At 45.1% G+C, this 21,759-nt stretch overlaps 1 protein-coding gene across 1 annotated transcript in view; it reads right to left on the bottom strand.

Annotated features, from left to right (window-relative positions):
- Positions 1-21,759, bottom strand: part of efna2a (ephrin-A2a) — a 50,982-nt gene that overhangs the window by 7,841 nt on the left and 21,382 nt on the right. The window contains exon 3 of the mRNA XM_086128005.1: positions 1,100-1,392. Within this exon, the coding sequence (XP_085984131.1) occupies positions 1,100-1,392 (293 nt within the window). The remainder of the gene's footprint in view (positions 1-1,099; positions 1,393-21,759) is intronic.

Genomic DNA, 21,759 nt, shown 5'->3' with positions numbered 1-21,759 from the left:
CTCTCAAACAAGTGTTGAAATGACTCCATCAAAAGTCCTCACCCCTCGTGTTGCTGTTTTCTCGTAGCATATTTGCAATTGACCGCGTGGATGATCGGGGGAGGGTGGGCAAGGGGGAGCGGGACCCCCATCTGTGACACTAACACCTCTGTTGTTAAAGCGCATCAACAGCGATAATAAGAAAATGATTACAAACTGAGGAAAAGCAGCCAGAGAACGAAAGATGGCGGCCGTGTTTATGTCCTGCGAGTGCCGAGTGGCTTGTGTTGATTGCATATTTACATAATGTTTACAAATGCATGCAGAGCGGCGGGCGTGCATAACAAACACGCTGGCACGCCCGCGCACACGCTAGCAATTTCTCTAGTGTGGATCAACCAAAATGTCTGCGCAAGGAATAATGTGCACACCGGGGATAAGCTGTCAGGGGAGGCGGAGCCTCATGAAGAGTCCGTTTTTCAACTTGAATCCTCTGGTCTGTTCTTTACAGAATACCGGCCCTCAAGGTCCAAGATGATATCGTCAAAACGGCGTTATTAGCATATTTCCTGTTGAAATTGACGACCGGGACGCAAAGTGCGGCAGCCGGCGGCCCAGCCTCACCTCAGGTTGCGCATTCGCTCATGAAATGGGTTGCGGTGGCCTGCGATTGGCAAGTGCCCATCTCACTTCAGGCTTCCAATAAAATCCTTCCAGACACCTTAAATGTGTACTCCAATTCTCCACAGTTAGACTCACGCATCTATTGTTGTAGTATTGTCATATTTGTTAAAACTGTCTAACTTGTACTACATTACTGAGAAAAAAATTCCCTCTGTTGGCCCATCCTCTACATCTGATTTGAGTTTTCAGAAACCACCTCGATCGAGGAAAATCGACCAAATAAAGTACACACACACGCGCACCAATAGAAGTTGGGGTGTCATTTCGGGTGCCACATGAAGAGAGAAAAACTAATTGTGGACCACCCTGTGCTTTTTTTTTTTTGGTGGATTATTCATTTGACCCATTTTTTAGGGTGAAATAAATAACCAAGTAAGTGTTTCCAGAGTGCACCCAAACACAAGACACGACACAAACGGTACGGCGAGCAACGTACAGATGTAGTAGTACTCGTGTCCGGGCCTGAACTCGAAGCCCAGCGAGAAGGGCGTGAAGAGCTGGAACTTCTCGGAGAACCTGAGCGGCCCGTCGGCGCCGCTGGGCCGGTTGCACTCCCAGCGCTTGAAGCCGCGCAGCCGGTGCTGACAGGAAGTGTAGCCCTCGTGGTTGACCATGAAGAGGATGTAGCGCTCCATGCGGCCGTGGTTGGGCGGGCCCTCGTAGTAGGGGCAGTAGATGTCCAGGTAGTCGTTGATGTTCACCGCCACCCGGTATTCCCCGTGCCAGAACCTGCGGCCACACAACATGGCGGTTATCTGCTTATTGCGTATCGGCGACATTTTTTGCAGTCGTCTTAAGGATTTATGAGGTGTATCGCGATTACATTTCGATTTGATTTGATTTTTAACTTTGTGATGGCATCGTATAAATGATGTGACTATTATTTGATCATTTTCCATCTTTTTTTTAAGCCGTTTTTCTGTATTATCCAAGGTTAGCATTTATGTAACAATTTAATTCCAACTTTTATTTTATTCCCTGATATAAAAAGGATGACTTCAGCAATTTGGGGGGATAATTTATGCAGCAGGAAAATGTCGCTAATAATTTCTATCCTCTTCCATAGAAAAAAATTGTGACTAGCACTTTCCATTATTATCCATCCATCCATCCATTTTCCGAACCGCTTGATCCTCACTAGGGTCGCGGGGGGTGCTGGAGCCTATCCCAGCCGTCTCCGGGCAGTAGGCGGGGGACACCCTGAATCAGTTGCCAGCCAATCACAGGGCACACAGAGACGAACAACCATCCACACCCACACTCACACCTAGGGACAATTTAGAGCGTCCAATCAGCCTGCCATGCATGTTTTTGGAATGTGGGAGGAAACCGGAGTACCCGGAGAAAAGCCACCCAGGCCCGGGGAGAACATGCAAACTCCACACAGGAAGGCCGGAGCCGGGGTCAAACCCGGTACCACTGCACTGTGAAGTCGATGCATCAATTATTTTGATGGACTAAAAATAAAAGTAAAGACCCCCTTTTTCAAAGCATCCAGTTGGGGTGGAGAATCACTGTAATTTGTTTCCTCCATTGTTAGTCGTGAATAGGAATGGCTTGCCGCCACGCAGAGCATTATTTACGACCACACAAGATCGAGTCCGCAGCCAAACAAGTACACCGGCGAAGGTTCTTTTCAAAATAAATTGCCCATTTTTTTTTGTTTTTTTAAAAGTCTTTGACAGCCATTGATCGGCTACGACGGAGACATTCCAGGTGTGTTTATTGGGCTTTCGGACAAATTATCCTTCGCGGCTCTCCCGGGGGTTTGGGGGGGCGAATGGTGGAAGTGAGTTGGATGTGAAATGAGCGCCTTCACGCCTCGCCGGGCGAGTCATAAGGGGAACGCGGCAACGGATCATTTGGAGGCATTGATCCGACCGCCGGGAGCCGGGCTCAGTTCTCTCGGCTCTCCCAATCAAACGCCATTAAACGTACTTGAGGGCAAATCTGCAAGGAAGGAGAAGCGAGCGGGACAATAGAAGCAGAAGAGAGGATGAGAGCGGCGGGATAATGAGATTGGGTGCAATGCGAGAAGGGAGCAGATGGGATAAAGGTGGCGAGTGCGCGCGGGTGTCCGTTTTCCCCACCCCGTTCATTTCAATTTGCGTTGGTGTCCGTTGCGCCTGTTGATTGTGACGTGTGCGAGTACGCGGCCACTTAACCGCACGGTGCAGTGGAGTCTGGCATGAGGACGCATTAGCGCCAGTCTCACTTTCAAGTGATTTGGAATAAAATACGACCATTTTGGATGCGAGACCACGAAGAATAAGAATGAAAGAACCGCCGAAAGGCACTTCATGTGGTGGAATCTTAAGAAGAAGACTTGTAGTCTTCCCCCGCCAAAAGCAGATTTAAAAAGCCAGAATAACGATAAGAATTAAAACACCCCAACAGGGATGGAAACGCTGGAATAAGGATACTACAAAGGCAATTTCATCATTGTAATGACGATGAGGAGAATGTTGATAAGAATCAAATCACCCAAAAAGCCACAAAGTTGCCGCAATAAGAAAAATAAATGAAGCCTTCCAAAAGGTGTATTTAGAATCGTTTCTATAAGTAGACACCAAAAGTTGATTTCATACCATACTACTACTACGGCTACTCATAATATTGATAAAATAGCCCCAAAAAAGCAAATGACTTGTGCTCATTCCAAGCTTCTTGTAAAAGGTCACCAACTGATGAGCTTCAAACGAATGAAATCATTCGCCGAGGCGCTGAATCGAAGCGGTTTGTTCACAGAAAGTTGCCGGCTAGCGCGGGTAAGCTAACACGGTGTAAACGTGCATTCAAAGCTTCTTCTTGTCCAAGGTCACAAACCTTGGGGCTTCAAAGGAACGATATTAGTCGTTGGAGGTCCAAACTGAGAGATGCTAACCAAAAAAAGTCGAGCTTTACTTGGGAATTGAGCAAGAAACAGGTAACAGGCGTATGCGCGCATGTCTCTCATCATCCCTGTCTCTCAGCATGACTGTGATCAAAGGCTCTGGCTTGAAGAAGTGCATGTTTATCACACTCGCCTGCAAGCATGCGCGCGCGCGCACGCACGCACGCACAACACCCTCGTCCTTTCCTTAGCCACCCCCTCGATTGATCTCCGACTGACACTCGCACTAAAGCCAACACAGACTATTAGCGAGTGAACTCCCGCGTTTCGCCGGGCTTAGGGACCAAGAGCCGCCGGGATGAACACATATTTTCAAAATATTGATAGTTTGAAGCCTAAAATGTTTCCCAAATGACGATAACCAAAATGTTGGTCTCAAACTCATCTTACATTACCCTTCAAAATAAAGCGCTAAAAACGGAATAGTACACAAGTCTACTAGGACACAAGGATACTCGGACAAAAGTAGACAAGGAAACTGGAAACTTGCTACTTGGGAGTTCAAAAATTTACTTTTTTTCCAAACTCTACCAATGAAAACTCAAGTGCGGATCATTTTTCTTTCTCCAGCTGAAAGCAAAAAAAAAAGTTGGTAAAGTTGGACATTTGAGTTGCACCTCTGCAGGCACAAAACTCCTGCCGGGAGCGTTCGTGGTGTGCTGACAGTAATGAGCATCACTCTCCTTCCCCAAAAGCGTCGGCGATGGATTTGCCGATCCTGCAAGAGGAGATCGCCCTTCCCCCCTTTCCACATTTTTGGGAGAAAAATGCTAATGTTCATCTCGTTAGTGTTTTTTGGCAAGAAGAAGAGGAGAGGCTGCAGGCTGTTTTTGCCCGATGTGTGTTAGTGTTACATTGCCGCGAGCGCCTGTCACTCTCCGTGTCAATTAATTGCAACGCTTTTATCTCGTCTTCCATCGCTCCTCGACGTCATTTACTCGCTAATGTTCTTTTCTGTCTCATCTCATCGGTGTCTGTCGCGTCTGCTATGTGACTTGTCATCGTCCCTGCTGTCCTAACCGTCAGGCTGTGTTTGATTTTATTACACTTTCAGCTTTCTGACTTGTATGTAAATTTGGGGGGGGGGGGGGGGTTCTTTTATTGTATGAAATTTCCATTCATTTTTATTTTTTAGCCCCTCTAATTGCAATTTGTTTGTAATGGTCACATATTTATATACAAGTTTATACAGTTGAAATTCGCAATATAGAAATGTCTTATTCAAAAACTCCCTCGGAATGATTTTATGGCACTCACAGCATAATTTTTTGTGTGTCTTTCAATACATTAAAAAAAAAATACAATCACACAATATATTGAGAGAGGGCAACACAAAACGATGGCACAAACAGCGTAAGAGTGTACTGAGCCCATACGTTTACAGTCATATGTCAATATTCATGGCCAAAGATGTACGTTATGAAATGAACCAAAAGCCATCACTTTTTGTAAAAAGCAGGATTAGGGAGGGTGTGAATCTTCCAATAATCTGAAACAAAAACAGAGTCCGATCTGAAGCACTTCGTTTTTGTTCTTCTTCTTTCAAATTTAAACAAGTCAAACTAAATAGTGTGCTGTCATCTAGTGTTTGATGGTGGAATTACACTAAACAAACAGGAGGCAGAACAAACAGTCATAAACTGCCCCCGCCCCCCCCCCAAAAAAAATCTGCAATAGCGGGACGAAAATGGAGGGGTTGTTTACTGTATATTTAACAGCACAACCTCTCTACAGCCAGGAGAGGGCGCTGCCACTTCCTATATAAAGAAATCCACCTCTTGCTAAAACCTAAGCCTGAATACTTTTACATATATCACAATATTACATTATTATTATCATTCTTATTATATTATGACAATTTGATGTGCTGGACAAAAAAAAGAGGGTAGAACAAAAAAAAACACCCTAGAAATGTTTACTTGCATGTCTGATTAAGAAATGTAGAAAAACCTGTGTTGCTTTGCCATTTTAAGATAACTGCTGCATGCTTAGAATGTGGAAATCATAGCCAAACACACACACACACACACACACACACACACACACACACACACACACACACACACACACACACACACACACACACACACACACACACACACACACACACACACACACACAAAAGAAGTTGCCCAAAGTAGCACATTTGAACCCAGATTACAATTTGCTGAGTGCCATTCCAGTTCAAACTTTTTTTTAGACATCAAAGCGACATTAATGGCTTTAATGGCCACCAGTCAAACAAAGCCCTCCCAATCAAACATCAGACACTCAACACAAGAGTGGAATTAACATCACAAAGCAAGCTCATCATGGACAATTTCCACTCCCGACAAGGGCGGATGCCACCCAGTGGGGTATGGTGGCTAAACGCCACCCCGCAGCCAGGTAAACACTCAAATGGACGGCCGCAAGCACCCAGACAAATCAGACCAGAGCGGAGCAGACACCATACGTCTGGGAGTCTTCATCACGGGCAAAAATGAGCCAGAGCTGATCGCTATCGACAAGACTTGCCAAGATGGGAATTTCTTTCCCCAAAAAAACAAAACCAAGATAAAAAAACCCCATCCCCGTCAGCAACCCCGCAGACATGTCATGTTTCCACTGAGTCCTGGTTTACTTTTCATCCCGGCAGCTTCGAGTGTTTATTTTTGCCTTTACGAAGACAGCGCTTTGGCTGTCAATCAACATGCCCTGCCAGTATTTGATAGAGAGTGTACTGTATCAGATAATAAATAATGAGAGTGGCTCAACATTTCTAAATGAGACAACCAGGCATTGACTCACGGGTTACAATATCTAACATTTGATAACATTTTTTTAATGCATTTAAATTAGGCCTGATATGATTCCGTGTATTTTATAAGTGAGTAGCCAAACCTTGAAATCGCATCTCATATGGACAGATAGATATACGATGTCATCATGTACCGTACACTGCATACCATCCTGGCTGCTATTGTTGATGCTCATCAGGTGAAACACGGACAACTGCCAATGATCAATTAACACGTCAATGGAATTCAACTAAAATGCCATGTGAGCAGCATTATGTTGTATTCAATTGGACACTGTGGAAGAGAAACTTTAGCATCCATCACTCAGGCCCGGCAACAGGCTAAGCTAATGTTAACCAAGTACAATGGAGGAGAACAAGGGGATTGTGTATCAATTGATAGGGAGATTTTTTTTTCATCCAACTAAGACTAAAGGCGGTAAAAATAACAAACTGCAGCAAAGTGGAGCATAATATCGCTTAGGCAGTGCTAAAATGTTAGCATTCCTGCTCACTTGCTTATATTATTTGCGATGTGATGTCAAGAAATAGTATGCAGCGCTCAAATAACACATTTTCCTGTTAATTGGGAAAACGCCTCTGAAAAAAAAAAAAAAACAGTGGGAAATGAAACAAAATGCCTCCTGCTGCTCGTCTTCCTACGCCGTGTTCACCACATCTTCAAATAATCCAGCTGTGCCCAAATCCTCTTCTCTCATCTTCCAGGCCCCTGCCACTGATCAGCCTAAATTCTAACACCAGCCTCGCTCCTCTCTCACACACAAACACACCATTCCTTCCCAATCTGCTCTCCCGCACAAAACCTTACAGCCTTTGGAAAGCTACCCACCAAAATAAGCCATGTTTTTGTAACTCGAGTCATTTGGGTTGGCCAGCGAAGCACACCATGGACCGCTCGGCAGCCGATCGCAAGGTAAATGTAGACCAACGACAATTTACACTTAGTTTCACATCTATGGATAATTGAGATCCTTTAACTTGAAGCTACCGTTTTTTTGCTAAGCAGGAGGAAGTTGGTATACATGCGAACCACAAGTCTGCCGAAATCAATCAAGTCTCTGGTCTAATTGTTGTTTTCCCTCTACAAAGGCCCGCCTTCATATTCGTGTCGTCTCGCTTCCTGTCGTCGTCCTCGACTTCCTGCTCTCGTCGCACATTGTCTCGTGCTCCATCTGCCATCTCTCTCTGAGCATTAATCAGCGTGTTCAAGCACCGTGACCAAAACAAATTTACGGGGTCTGAGACACACAAACACACACATGCTATCAGACACTAGCATAAGGTATCTTAAACCTCAATCCATCGTGCTTTTGACTCGAAGCTATGGCTAACGATGACTCCTTCACTTAAGTATACCGTTGCCCATTCACCAATTTTTCTGTAGAACGTAACTAAAACTATTCACAAAGAAATTAAAAAAAATTAAAAATATTTGTTTCTATCCACATATTCCCTTAAAGGGGGCCTGTAAACGAATATAGATGTCGCAAAATGCCGGTGAAGCACATAAAAGCAGAGAGGATCATTAAGCATCAACACCGTGCATTTAGCTTGTACACAGTCATGAACCCATGTTACATATTTTTCAGTGAAATGACACAACACAAAACAAATCACCTTCACATGAGGCTCTTCAAATAGCAGTTGCTAGCTGGCACATTGCGACATTGCACATAAGCAAACAAATCGGCGCGCTCATACTTTATGCAAACGTATTAAGTCATTAAATGGACCTGGGAATATGCAAATTTATAAATGTCAAACATTTACTTGACCTTCAAAAATAAATGGCGAACAGAGGATGTGTACATGTAGTGAAAACTCTCTCAATGGTCAACGAATAGGCTAACCTTAGCACCCCTCTGCCATTTAACAGTCATGTTATAAACTGAAATGATACTAAAGAGTTTTACAAACATAATTTGGGGTGTATTAAGGCTTGAAAGTCTGAATTAGACAATCATTAAAAAAATAAATAAAAAATCAGGGGGGCATCCATGTCTCACAGATTTTTGCTTGTATTATTTAATACGTGGATACACCATAGAAGTGCCGCTACAAGCGCCCCATGTGAGCTTGTGTTCAGGGACATTTTTTTTTTCAGGCAAACCCTGTGTTTGTGCGTTTGTGTGCAATGAAAGGAAGGGCTAGAGGCCCTCTGTGTGTGTGTGTGTGTGTGTGTGTGTGTGTGCGCGCGCGCGTTCCTTTCTTCTTGTGATGCCAGAGTGCAGGCCTATTTGTAGTTGAGCTGCAGGGTCAAGGTTTGGCCACTGGTGGGAAAAGAAGCTGTGTTCCCTTTTAAAAGGAGATAAAAAAAAATAAAACAGAGTGCCAAAAGAAGACACTTTGCCATCATCTGCACTTTAACCCTGGCTCTGCCGTGAGGCCCCCTCCCAATGAAATTTGCTTGGATGTGCTATACCTCGAGGGTCGGGAAATCTGACTGTCATTCTAGGATTTGAAGCTCTGGTTAGCATTTAAACCCCACGGCCAATTGAGTCAGAGCATTGCATTATCATTCGGGCACACTCAAGCAACACACATTTAGCAATATAGCGTTAGCATTGGAGCGTATTATGAGTGTTTAGATTTCCAGTTTCTATTTTCATGTACCGGTACTAACAATGAACTAACACTTGAAGATAAAACACTGCCATTTGAACAAACCAATAGCATGCTAATTGTTCCTGCAACATGTCAGTATAGCATTGACACTTGGATGGAACAACAAACAATTGATCTTAGTTTTAGCATTGGGACATTCGAAGCTCCGGTTTATATTTCACTGAACTAGCATTTGAGGCTAATACATTTGCATCGAACCCCTAGCACGCTAACCTACTTCTACTGTACCTCAAACGTTTCAACCTAGCATTGGGATTTGGATGTAAAACTAGCATAACACTTGGACGTACCTCTTGCATTTGAACCTAGCATGGACATTTGGCAATAAGACTAGAATTTGGGAATTTATTCAAACACCACAGGTTTTTGAAAATAGCACTAGCATCGGAGTGTGACATTGCACTTGGGCCTACGAACATTTGGAAAGACCCATACATATGTGTTTCTGCGACAAAGCATGTCTCGGTCGATATCACTTCAACCTACTGTATGCCCCTGACACCAAATCCTATTCGGATGCCTTTGGTGGCGTCTTGGGGCGTTTGAGAAGTAAAAACCCAAAACAAAGTTTTTCAGAAAATACCTGGAGAGAGTCGACAGCAAAAACAACAAAAAAAAGGGCGAATAAGTGAATTTTTAAATAGTCAAATGTGAATATGCAGGGAGTAAGTATCTATGAAGTATAGTAAACTGTTTTCGTGGGTCAAAACCAATGCTGAAGCTAACGCAGTACAAAGTAATTCATGTTACGGTATGAATGCTTTTAAACTCTGAGGATTGCGACACATGTCTTAAAAGACTCCATTGGGGATAAGATTTTATTTAATTTTTTCTTGCGAGTCTGGACCTTGTCATTACTCAGATGCCGACTCCCAGGCCAGAAATCCATTACCTGTTACATGTGTCAAAAACTGGAACTGGTGTCAAAATGTCTCATTCCGCTCGTCTGCTTAGCAGGAGATAAACCTCAACTGTCATCTGTGGTCGGACATGCAGAAAGCGTCACGTCGTCGGCTGACGTGCTTAGCTGTTCAGCTAATGTGACTCCAAATTAGACATCATGTGGAGAATGCAAATCTCTGGCAAGGAGAACCAGGCGGGCATGATGGCAGTCAAATTCCCCACATTAACTTAACTCTCACTCCGTTTTGATAAGATAGCCAGCCATGTACTGTAAACAAAGCTCTTGCATTTGAACGTAGCATCGGATGGGCCAGTGAAGTGTAAAGGTACCACTACCATTCGAATCTTGACTTTGTATTTTAATACAACGTGACCATTTGATTGCGAGGCTCGCATGAGATTGTGTTCCTAACAATATTATAGGTTAATCGTAATGCTCGCACACTCGGCGTATGTTTGACTATACCACTCTCGTTTAATTGTAATGTTAACATCTGATCGGAATGCTAGCATTTCAACTTAAAACGAGCGACATTTACTATACTTGGCACTTGTACATTAATAGACCGTTAGCAAGTGACTGCGATGCTAGCATTTGATAGCAACATAATTAACACTTATCAAGAATTACGATTATTACATTTTTTTTACATGTATTCGCATTTGACCATAATTCGAACATTTGATCATAACTCAAGCAACGCGAACCTTGAGTTTGTATTTTAATCTACCACTAGCATTTGATCATCATGATAGCATGTGAATATAACGCGAGTAATTTGAACATCGAGTTTGAAAATTAAAACGCAACTTTAGGTGAACTTGGCACATTACCTTTTACCACAAGCACTTTCACTCTGGTTTTACTGCTCTCAAATTAACCGACAATTAGCATGTGAGCTTAGCCTATGCACTGGAATGTACTAACTAGTATTTGACTGTAGCATTAGCATTCAAAGCCTCTTGTGGGAGTTTTAAGGACATAATATTCAGCTTTATATTCTGCGCCTCATCACAATCTTGCCACAAAACAACACGAAGACTGCCTCTTCTCTATTTGAATGCAAACACGGCGATGACAAATCAGATTTTGGGGCAATTCATCATCACTCTGTCTGATTTGCAAGTGTCTTATTCCCCATTTGAAGTGGGGTATGTAACTGTTAAAACACCAGGGTTACAATGAAGAAGAAGAAAAAAAAAAACAGACTTTCCGATGACAGATAGCGTCTGTCTCTCTGCGGTGATGCGGCGTGAAATATGCAAAGTAATTGGCCCCAATTCTCTCTTCAGCGTCACCTATTTAATGTCAGTCATAAGCACAAATGATTAGAAAATGCGTCTGGGATTGGAGAAGCTAGCATGATAGCGAATCCTCGCTATGAGCAGTCGCTAGGCAAGATCTGATATGAATAGCAACAATTTGTGATTTATACGGCAATCATTACTTCTTCTGGATACTTGTTCTAAACAGATTCACACCCTCCCTCTCGGATTTTACTTTATTACAAACTACAAAGCTATCAATAATTCATGACAGACGATAGATAATATTCGCTTTTGGTCGCAGAAGCACCCTAGCACTAGTTCTTTTCCAAAACGAGGGAGGACAGGGTGGATTTGAGACTTTATAGAGTTCAACATTTTCTCATCTCAGCGACTTTTCCTATTAAAGTGAGACGTGCCTCCTCCAAGGCCGTTTAATTGGAATCGGCGCGGGCGCCTTAATTTGGAAGCGCGGCCCCGTAACTGCGGTCAGCGCTGAGACTAATGGCCGTTCCGCTCAGAGGAGTGAGGACAGCCCGGAGCTCCGACCCACCCGCACCTGTTTGCTTACAATCCCCTCGGCGGCTGGGGCGGCATGCTGCAAACTAAAACGGGGCTGCCAAACATGGAGGGCATGGGACAGAGTCGGTGCGGGTTGGGGGGATGATGATGGTGTCTAATAGATGAGTGGGCATGAGGGTGCGCTGCCGCCTGAATTATTCACTCCGGCCAAACTGTTGCTTGGGGTTTCATTCATTTTTAATGGCGTCTTTTGATGTTGATTAATTAAGCAGCGCTTGCTCGGCGCTTTCTCGCGTGCGCACGCATTCAAACAAGCCTACGACATTGGCGACGCTTAACACCCTCGTTATTTATAACAAAATGTCCTTTGTTTTCATCGTTGTCAATGAATATCATGCATGACATTTTGGGGTTCTTTTTTAAAAGTATTTCTTTCGGTAGTGCTGGGGTTCTGTCCACAGAAAGGAAAGGTTAAACAGTGATTTGAGAATTGTACTTGACTTCACTTAATTACACAATACTTCGAGACTTTATTATTATTATTTTTAAATCTTGCACTCGCATACCTGTCAACTCATACGGTTTAGCCATAGTTCATACGGATTTTGTGGTGAATCTTACGTATATGGCCGTATCGCACAAATCATACGGATTCTGAAAATTTTTGGAGTTGGTGAAAAAAGTAACGCAGGAATACAACTCTGAACACAGTAATGCCACCAAGTAGAATGATGATTAGACATTAACCAGACATTGTATTATGGAGATCTACAATAAATATCATTGAAAATTTCGTGGGTTTTTTTCTGCCGTTATTTTGACATATAAAATGCTTTGGTATGTTATAAGGATTTTTTGCTCTTTATAAGGATTTTTTTGGTAGTTTATACAGGTTGGCGCTCCGAAAAGTGGACAGGTATGCACTCGACAAATACCTCACGTTTAACAGAAAAACTAAAACTACTTCTAAAACCAAAACAAAAAAAAAAAACTAAACTAAAACGCATTGCCGAAAAAATTAAAATGAACAAACTTGCTCTCAAAGCGAATTTAAAGCAAACGAAGGAACTTACAAAAAAAAATCCCAAACTATTCCCAACCCCCGGCATAGACCAGCAAAAACGTCCCCGCGACGGGTTGTCAAGTGTGACGCCACACTCACACAAAAAGACAACAACGCATGCACAGACATCCGCGCGCACACTCCTTTTACCCCCCCCCCCCAAATGTATTATGATGTGTTCAAAGTGTTATTTTGAGGCAGTTTGGAGGATGATGAGTAGACAGTGAAGAGGGGGCTGGGGGGGGTGCCCCTGAGCAACCGCACAGCGGATTAGTAGGTGTGTGCGTGCGCACAAAAATGACAACTGTATTGTTAGAAGCGGCACTGTACGATAGCGCTCGCGGGGGTGTTCTGGGGATGCTAATTAGGCGTGTGTGCGAGTGTTGGGACTGTCTCTTTCATGTTTTCTCGGCCAATCGCGAGACAGGAAACGACTTTGGCGGCGTCCAATCGGCAGGCCGGAGGTTTATAAATAGAGGTTGAGCCACTTTTCTCGTGGAATGGAAGCCACGAGGACCAGCACTTTTCAAACGGATGAAAAATTCAAAATGGTATTGTTCGAATAATGGAGGACGACACTTTCCCGTGTGTGTGTGTTCTTATATTTTAGTGTGGCAACACCCTTGACATCCCACCTCTATTGTGGAGAGAGCAAGGGGGTGGGGGGCTTTTATTTCAGCAGAGTCTATAAATACCTGGTCCAAAAGCTTCCCTGTGTCATGTCGCATTGATCCGAGCGTGACGCTTGGAGCCCTCCCGTTACCGTCGGGGGGGCTTGAACGGGCGCGGAGAAAGCGCGGAACAGACGAAAAAAATAGGAAACGCACTCAACTTCTCAACTTCTTTTTATACAGTCCACCCCTGCCTTATTTCAGGGTTATTTTTAAACAATGTTTTAGCTCTGTGACTGGTTTTTTTTTTCCCTTTGAGTTCTAATCCTACAGAGAGAGCTTGGAAACTTTTCCGCCTTTTCACTGTATGTAAGGTTTTCGCATTCAAATAAAGTTTCCAGGTTTTAAGCGTAAGGGAGACGCAACCAGAGACCGCTGCTCTGCCCACCCGACAATCGCGTCATGTTTTCCTGGTTCAATAAAAATCAATATGGGATAATATTAACGAGATAAAGTGTCGCGGTTTTCCCGTTGCAGCAAAACACTTGTTGACTGTCATTTTTTTTTTGCGATGGTGTCGCTAAGGCAATATGCGGCAGTCTCGTTTTTTTTCCAAAATGTTGTGCCATAGCATTTTTTTTTCTCTTTGTATTCAAGTCTCGCTTAAGATTCTTATGTTCAAGATGGGCCATGAAAGGGGGCAGGACAGCCGAGTTGCGGAGACTCAAAGCCACACAACGGTTCGACCTGCTCTTGAGCACGGCTACCGGTTTCCCTTCCGGCCCGTCGTGGTTCTGATGGGGTCCCTCGCATTCTTATGACGGTCCACGGTCGTCTTCGTGTTCGTCCGTGCTGTGGCCGTGATTATTCGCCAAGGCCAGGAAATGACTCATCGAAAACATTGGAGCTGACCAGCCTTACGACAGTCAAGCGGGTTTCTCATCCGCACCGCGACAAAAGTTTAAACACGGCCGGGCATCCACGGCAATCGCGGCCGGTGACATTTTCGAAGTAGCCTTAAAATAAAGAATGATCAACTTTTTTTTTCTAGAGTCAATTTTTGTGTCAAGAGAACACCGTAATGCCGGCGCAGATTTTCTACCACTCGACACCACCTGTGCCGTAGCTCCTGTTGGGAAAAAAAAAGAAACTTACTTCTAGATCTTCTTATTATTTTCCTGTTTTATCATGTCCGGTCCCACTTTTGAGCCTCCGCAATCACAGTGAGGGTCCTCATCATGATGAAGCTACATGGGAGAGAAACCGAGGGGAGTACGCACACACACACGCACACACTCAAACTGATTGTGTGACACCTTGCAAACTTACAAAACACCGTCACAACCGCTCAACGTCTGGAACTAATTATGAATATGCCGTAAAATGAATATGCATAATGACAATAACCCGCTTGCAACCAGGAAGAGAAAAGGCTTGGAGAGCAGAGTGCGTGCGACTCCGTGTGTGTGTGTGTGTGTGTGTGTGTGTTCTGCTCTGCCTTTAATCTGCATATCGGGGCAGTGGTGGGAATCTTGCACACCATGCTAAATCGATGCACTCCCCCGACTGCATTAGTATGCGTGCATGTGCGTGTGTGTGCGTGTGTGTGTGTGTGTGTCAGTATGCAGTTGGGATACAAAAAAAGGGAGCGAGAGAGGTTACATAAGTATAAAAGGGGACATTCTTAAGTGGTTTTGACCTTGGATCATCCTCTAGGGACCTCCCCGACAAAGGCTACGGACTAAATAAATAAACTTTATTTCAACGTATGGCTTTCTGCCGTGTGTGTGTGTGTTCATATAGATTAGGATCCTCAAAGAGAAAAGCAGGGGGACTCTGGGATTATTTTGGCCCCCCTCCTCCATCCATTCCCTGCTCTCTGCATTTTCATCTTTTTTCTATTTTCTCCTGCAGCCCCCTCCCCTCCGCCGCAGTCCTGCCAATCTTCCCGCTAACCTCCTTTGTTCCTAAGTGTGGCCCGCATCGCTCCACTTCTCCCCTCCGTCCATCCACCCACCCGTCCCAATCCAGTCCATCTCTGCCTTCATCTCGCATTCCCTTTCCGCCTCACTCCTTCGCTGCGTCCTCATCTCTGATTCCGAGTGACCGCCGCTCTCTCCCTCAGGCTGCATCAGAGTTCCATCGGACCACCGCGCCCACTCCGAGCGTCCCCCTCCCCCCCAATCCCCTTTCGCCGGCCGTCTCTGCTGCTGCTGGCGGCAAGACAGCGCTTTCCCAGGACAAGGCCTTGTGTAAACAGCACCCACAAGGGTGTGCGTGCTACGTGTTGATTTAGTGTGAAGTAGCACCTTCACAGTCGCTACAGAGAACCATCGCTATGTAAACAGCAAGAATATATTGTGAACATCTCATAATTTACGTAAATAATCAAGCCCAAAGATGTACAATAACGTAAAATAAACCGACAGCTGCAGGTCTAAAAAGCAGGATCACAGAGACTGACATTCAATCATTTTAAACATCAACGAGCCTGTGCGGAAACACTTTGTTTTCGTTCTTCTTCTTTCAAATGTACCGACTCAAACTAAACGGTATGCCGTCATCCAGTGGTCGAGAGTGGAATTACACCAAATATAAATGAACGTAAAATAGAGTTTGTAAAAAAATAACAAAATAGCAGAACCGCCAACCTGGATCCCACAATGGTCGGAAGTTTACTGTAATTTATCAACGTCAGGGCGCCACCGCGTTGGACAATATCGCCCTCTGCTGTCAACTGAAATGAATATCACCGTTGTTCTTGTTGCGCCCTCCTCATCCATGCTCGGATAACTCGCATAATTACGGGTTGATGACGTGACGCTTTACACAGAGTGCAAATGGCGCACCGTGAATATGTGGAGCTTGAAAAGACAGAAACTAGAAACACCTTATTTGATTTTGGAGCACAAGCGATGATTATTAACATCGTTAGAGGTGAAATTTGTTGCAAAACCAAACGAGAAGACGGGTCAGGATTTCCGCCTGTAGTCACCTCACGGGGAAAGCAAAGAGCACCAGCCGTCGAAGATGACACACTTCCTGACGTTTGATTGGCCGACAAAGTGGGCCCTTTGATCGGTCCTCCCCCCGGACCCCCCGCACCCGCTGCGCTCCAGGACGACCTTCAGGAAAAGTTTACCGAACTTGGCTTTGATTCTGCCCCGCCCGCCCCCTCCTCTTCAGCCTCTCCATGATAATGACTGCAGCTGACAAAGCTCACGGGGAAATCATACGGCGGGCCCTGCCTGCCCTTTTATTACAATTTGGTCTCAATCAGGCGCAATCAAATCCGAACGAGCGATCGGGGACGTGACGTCCTTCCGTACCGCACAGTGCGCAGCCACCCTGCACAAGGAATCAGTCATTCGGCTTCCTTCGACGTAGACGTGGATGCACAGAACATCTAAAATACCAATCGAGGGAAACAGCATACACCCGAAGATCTGAACTGGACTGATTGAAATGAATAAAAACGACGAATTGGAACAATAATGTAGAGCGACCGCCCGTAAGGCTCATAAAATGTCAATCACGGGAAAGGAGATCACATAAGATCCGAGGGAGACTGATTGGAATAAGGACGAAAAAAGGTTGCCGAGTGGAATATACAACCACCGCTGTATACAAAGTGCAAAAAGAATTCATACAACAACAAAAACAATCAATTGATAATGAAGAACGGAAAAGGCTCGATCTCCTCAGAGCCTGCGCTTAGTTCTCGGTACCTCGAATGTCATGCACTGACTCCAAAGTCAAGTGCATGACAGTAATCCAGTCGAGATGTGACGGAGGCATGACAACATTGTGGAGTGAGCACAGGTCACTTGAAAGGAAGGGCAAACATTTCGAACCACCTCTGCTGTAGATTGCAAGCTGTCATATTAAAACTTTCCCTTTTTGGGGGGGGGGGTATTGTGGGGGGGGGGGGGGGGTCTGTAATGGATTAATGATGTTTTCGGTTCAATGGGGAAAGATGGTCTCCCAAAGTAGTGTATCGTGAATGGCACAATGTTGTTGTTCTTTGAAATGCTAATCCAGGCGAGCGAAAGTCCTCAGCTGCTGCCAATTTGTTGTTTTTGGAGAGTCGCCTTTCATCCGCGTGAACTTTTTTTTTTTGGCGCTTTCCAGCACGAGCCCCCCCCCGATCACCCGCCCGCCGCTCATTAACCTCGGCCTTATTTACCTCAGCCCCTTATTAGCAGCCTTCATGGACGCTAATAGCCGACTTCCCTTTGCTGTGTTCAATGTCAAAATCTAACCTCAGGGAAATTGGAGTTGTGGTTGCGCAGCGCTGCCATGCGTGTGCGAGCTTTTTTTTGGGGGGGGGGGGGGGGTTGTTCCGGTGTGCATCAATTACCCATCTGTGAGCGATTTTACATGCAGGTGTAGCTTTGTGTGAGTGTGTGTTGCCTCAATTATCTTGTGCCCAAATGGAGCGTGAGGCTGCACACGGCCGGCGAATCTTCTTGTGTGGGTGCTGACACGCTTCAGAGCATTGCTGAATACCTGTGTGCATAAATAAGTGTTGCTAAACGGTTAGCATCTGTCTGTGTGTGTGTGTGTGTGGAGCCCGGTAGAAAGAAAGCAGAGAGTCAACTGAACGACGCCAGTGACATGGTGCCTCCTTAAACAACACAAAAGTTGGGATTTATCCACATTGGAAACTTTTGCCCTGCCAGCCTCCTAAAATCAGAAGACCAACCAAATTTATTGAGGGGGAAAAAAACCCCCCCAACCACTTCTCTTAATTCAACAAATGAATTTAAAACAGGGCTCCAAATTCAAACTTCACTTGCCTTCCAAGTGGCCGCATTTGGAATAAGTGAGCATAACCAAGAATCCATCCACAAAGCAAATCCCTCAAGACAGATAGCTGGACACGGCAAGCATTGTGTTCTTATTGTCTTCCTCGCTGACTGCCGAGCCCTCCGCGCTCCCTTCTAGGTGCAAGCGATACGCTTTTTTTTCCCCTCTAAATACTTCAACCGGCAACCCCTCCCGATCTCATCTTGTCTCTGTGCCAGCACTTGTGAATGGAATGGATGCAGCCAAAAGGGATGAATAGGGGGTGGGGTGGGGGTGAACAACACAATCCAGGATTGATGGCTGGAATATTCTCTCTCCGATATCCTCTTCTGTCTGCTCGATTTTTCTTTTTCTTTCTTTGTTTTTTTCCCCTTCCAACAGGACGCTGGGCGAAAATCGAGAGCTGACCTACATGGCTTTAAAAATGAGAGTCGACAGGGCATTTGCAAGTTCCATAACAGGACGCGTCCAATCAAAGAACGCCACGAGTGAGCGAGTGATGCAAAAAAAAACAAAAAAAAAAATCCAATCCAATGAAAGGCATTGCAACATTGTTTGCTCCAATGACGCAATTTTGAACAAGAGTGAAAAAGACTGACTGATGGTTCAAAGTCAGAGACACTTGGACAACAATTGGGGGGGGGGGGGAACAAGACTAAATAGCTTCTTCAATATTCAGCGGCCCGACACCACCGTTTTATGCGGAACCATCGGTGATAAAAAAAAAAAAAAGTGTGCAAGATGAGCGTCTGTGTGACGTGTTATTGGCAAAAGTACAAGGAGTAACCCCATTCGGGGTGATTTGGGATTCGCCGTTCACCCTTTCATGCACCAATAACGACAACCTGTAACATGACAACATGACAGACTGACCCTGAAAGGGTTAAATGGTAAGCGAATAGCGAACGCGGAATTTCGAGTGGGCGTTGGGGTGGGGGGGTGAGATTTTTACTATTTTACTTTGCTGTCTGCAGGTTAAAATAAATCAACCAAATTGACAAATGTGTGCTATTCGTGTCCAAATAGCTTCGCTGTGATAGCATCCAAAGGTTGTTTTGGCAAGGAACGGACCCGTGTTATTTCGATGAAAAAAAAAAAAAAGGGGACAGGATGAAGGAAAGAGGAAGAATGAATTCGAGACACGGTCACTAATGCAGCGGAAGAGCAGGCGTAAGGATTAAGGTCCTGTGATTGGGGGTGGGGGCAGGGGGGGGGGGAGTAAATTGGACCAACAAAGGACTTCACAGAATGAGGAGTGCTGTTGGCCATCCTCAGAGGGAAAACAGCACACAGAGGAAGCTTCATGGACGTGTGCATTAATTGCTCTTTTTTTTTTCCTTTTTTTGGGGGTGGGGGGGGGGGGGGTGGATTAGTCCGGCCTTTAAGTCTTTGTATCCGGCCGCACCTTCCTTCTCAGTCATCTCTCCGCAGCACCTTTCCCTTATCTGTCAACTGCATCTCGCCATGTTTTATTTATCTCAGGCAACACACACGCTACCGGAATAGAAAGACGCACATACGCAAGTTACACGAGCACACAAACATCGGGTTTTTTTCCCTCTCTCTCTCTCTCTCTATCGCAGGCTCTCCAAACACGGCTTCCTCGGCGCATCCCCAGGTGCCCAACACAACATCAAAACAGATTCCGCAGTCATTCATCTTTTCTACACTCTGTCTGGTGAAAGGCGCACCCCCCAAAAAAAGTCATTCCTTAAACTGTAATTGACAAATGATGGAGGAAGAAAGAAAAAAAGACGAGCTTTTCTTAGTTTCTCTACTTACAAAATTTTCTAGTTCAGAAATTTCGTAAGTAGAGGTACCACTGCGTTTTCTTTTTCTCTCAATGCGCTTGAATGGGCATCAATTAGACGCAGACTTTCACTATTCTCGAGCCGGCCTGCTCCCTATCCCCTGTAAATAGCGCCCACGCTCGCATTTTTTATTTTTTTCATGGCGAAAATCCGTGAATTGATCACGACTGCTTTGGAATTGATCGTTCCCGGCATTTGCCTCTCATCTTCCGTCCACCTAATCCAGGCCTCGGCCGACTCACGATGCAGGACAAGGCAAGCGCATCCGTGAACGTCAACCATTTGCCGCTTCCCCGAAAGACTTCCATAGGGGGCCCGGATTTCTACCTCATCACGAGGGGCCCCTGCCAAGCCCAACCCCGCCACCGTCCTCCAATCCGGCGCTCCTTTCACCTTTCTGATGGCCAATCAGATTAGGCACGGAGAGGAAATTGGAGAGGCTCGTCTGACCCTCTCTCCCGCTTTCATGTTCGTCTTTCACCGACACCGAGAGAAACAAACACGGGTGACAAGAAAGGGTTGCCCTGGGAGACGGAGTCCCGAGTGAAAGAAGGATGCTGGCAGCGAAAAGGGCCCCTGACCCGTCTTTTGGCAGGGGACGGCCCTCTCAGCCGCCCTCTGTTGCAATGAAAGGAGCAGCGGGGCAATACGGGGCAAAGCATTCTGGGTGATCCCTGGACCCCTGCACGTGCCGCAAGGAGAAAAAAAAAAAAAAAAAAAAAGATGGCCGCACATGTGACGCTGTCTGGACTGTGGGACCTCTTCTCCCGCCCTCATAATCCCATCTACGGTTGTGACATTTCCGCTAAAATTTCTAATCGACATCATTTGAGAGTTGACACGAGGGGCGCTATTTTCGTAGATGGGCGTAAATACGCTTGACGTGGCGGGGCAAGAGCAGAAAAAAAAGCATGTCTAAGTTGTGGTGCAACTCGATTTTGGTGGATTTGATCGAGAAACAGGCAGCCGGATTCCGTCACACACGACTAGCGGTGAAAGGCGGTCTCCATGTGCCTATTCCACAGCGGCAAACTTTACACCATCCGCAAGTGGAGAGCTTGTTGCTGTTCTTTTTCAAATGTACTTTGTGTATGCCCATTTCCTGCCTGGACTCCAGTGAGTCCGCTTCCGTCATGTAGACGGCGTGACTCTCCTGTGCTAAGGCACACGTAAGGCGGGACAACAATGGTGCTACATTGCTAGCATGACTTAATTATGTTGCCAGAAACGAAACGTTACCAGTTTGATGTTTTCCTTCTTTTTAATTCCTGTTGCTAACTGAAGTTAAAAAAATCAGCCGAGAAACTGAAAGTCTCCTTTGCGAGGGTCTCTGTGTCTCCCAGCAAGCCTCCGATAGCCTCCGTTAGCGCTTGAGCAAATGATTGACACGTCCTTGTGTCTCGACAGTCTGTGACTGGCTAGTTTTGGTCGCACCGTGATCAAATAAGAAATATTTATTCAATATTCATTCAAGATTAATCCCCCCCCCCCCCAAAAAAAAATAACATACAGGAACAATAACCAAATAATTTTCAACTCAAAGGTCTTTCGGACTCAAAACTACATTGATGACTGCTCATGATCGATCCCCTCACACAGCGATTTTGTGGACCGAAACACAGAATTCCGATCTCTCCAAAAGGCTAAAAAAAATGGTCAAGGGAGAAATCAATAAGTACTACAACGTTCTCGTGAATCAAAAGTGCATCTTTGTTCACTCAAAATGGCAACGTTGGGTGTTAGCAACCCAACACATTCTTACTCTGGGGTTTGTATCTTGAACAACAACACAT

The sequence above is a fragment of the Hippocampus guttulatus genome, chromosome 13 (assembly GCF_054856545.1).
Source record: "Hippocampus guttulatus isolate MCC_2025c chromosome 13, RoL_Hgut_1.0, whole genome shotgun sequence".
In the NCBI taxonomy this organism is placed as follows: domain Eukaryota; kingdom Metazoa; phylum Chordata; class Actinopteri; order Syngnathiformes; family Syngnathidae; genus Hippocampus; species Hippocampus guttulatus.
This window is presented reverse-complemented; position numbering and strand designations above follow the sequence as displayed.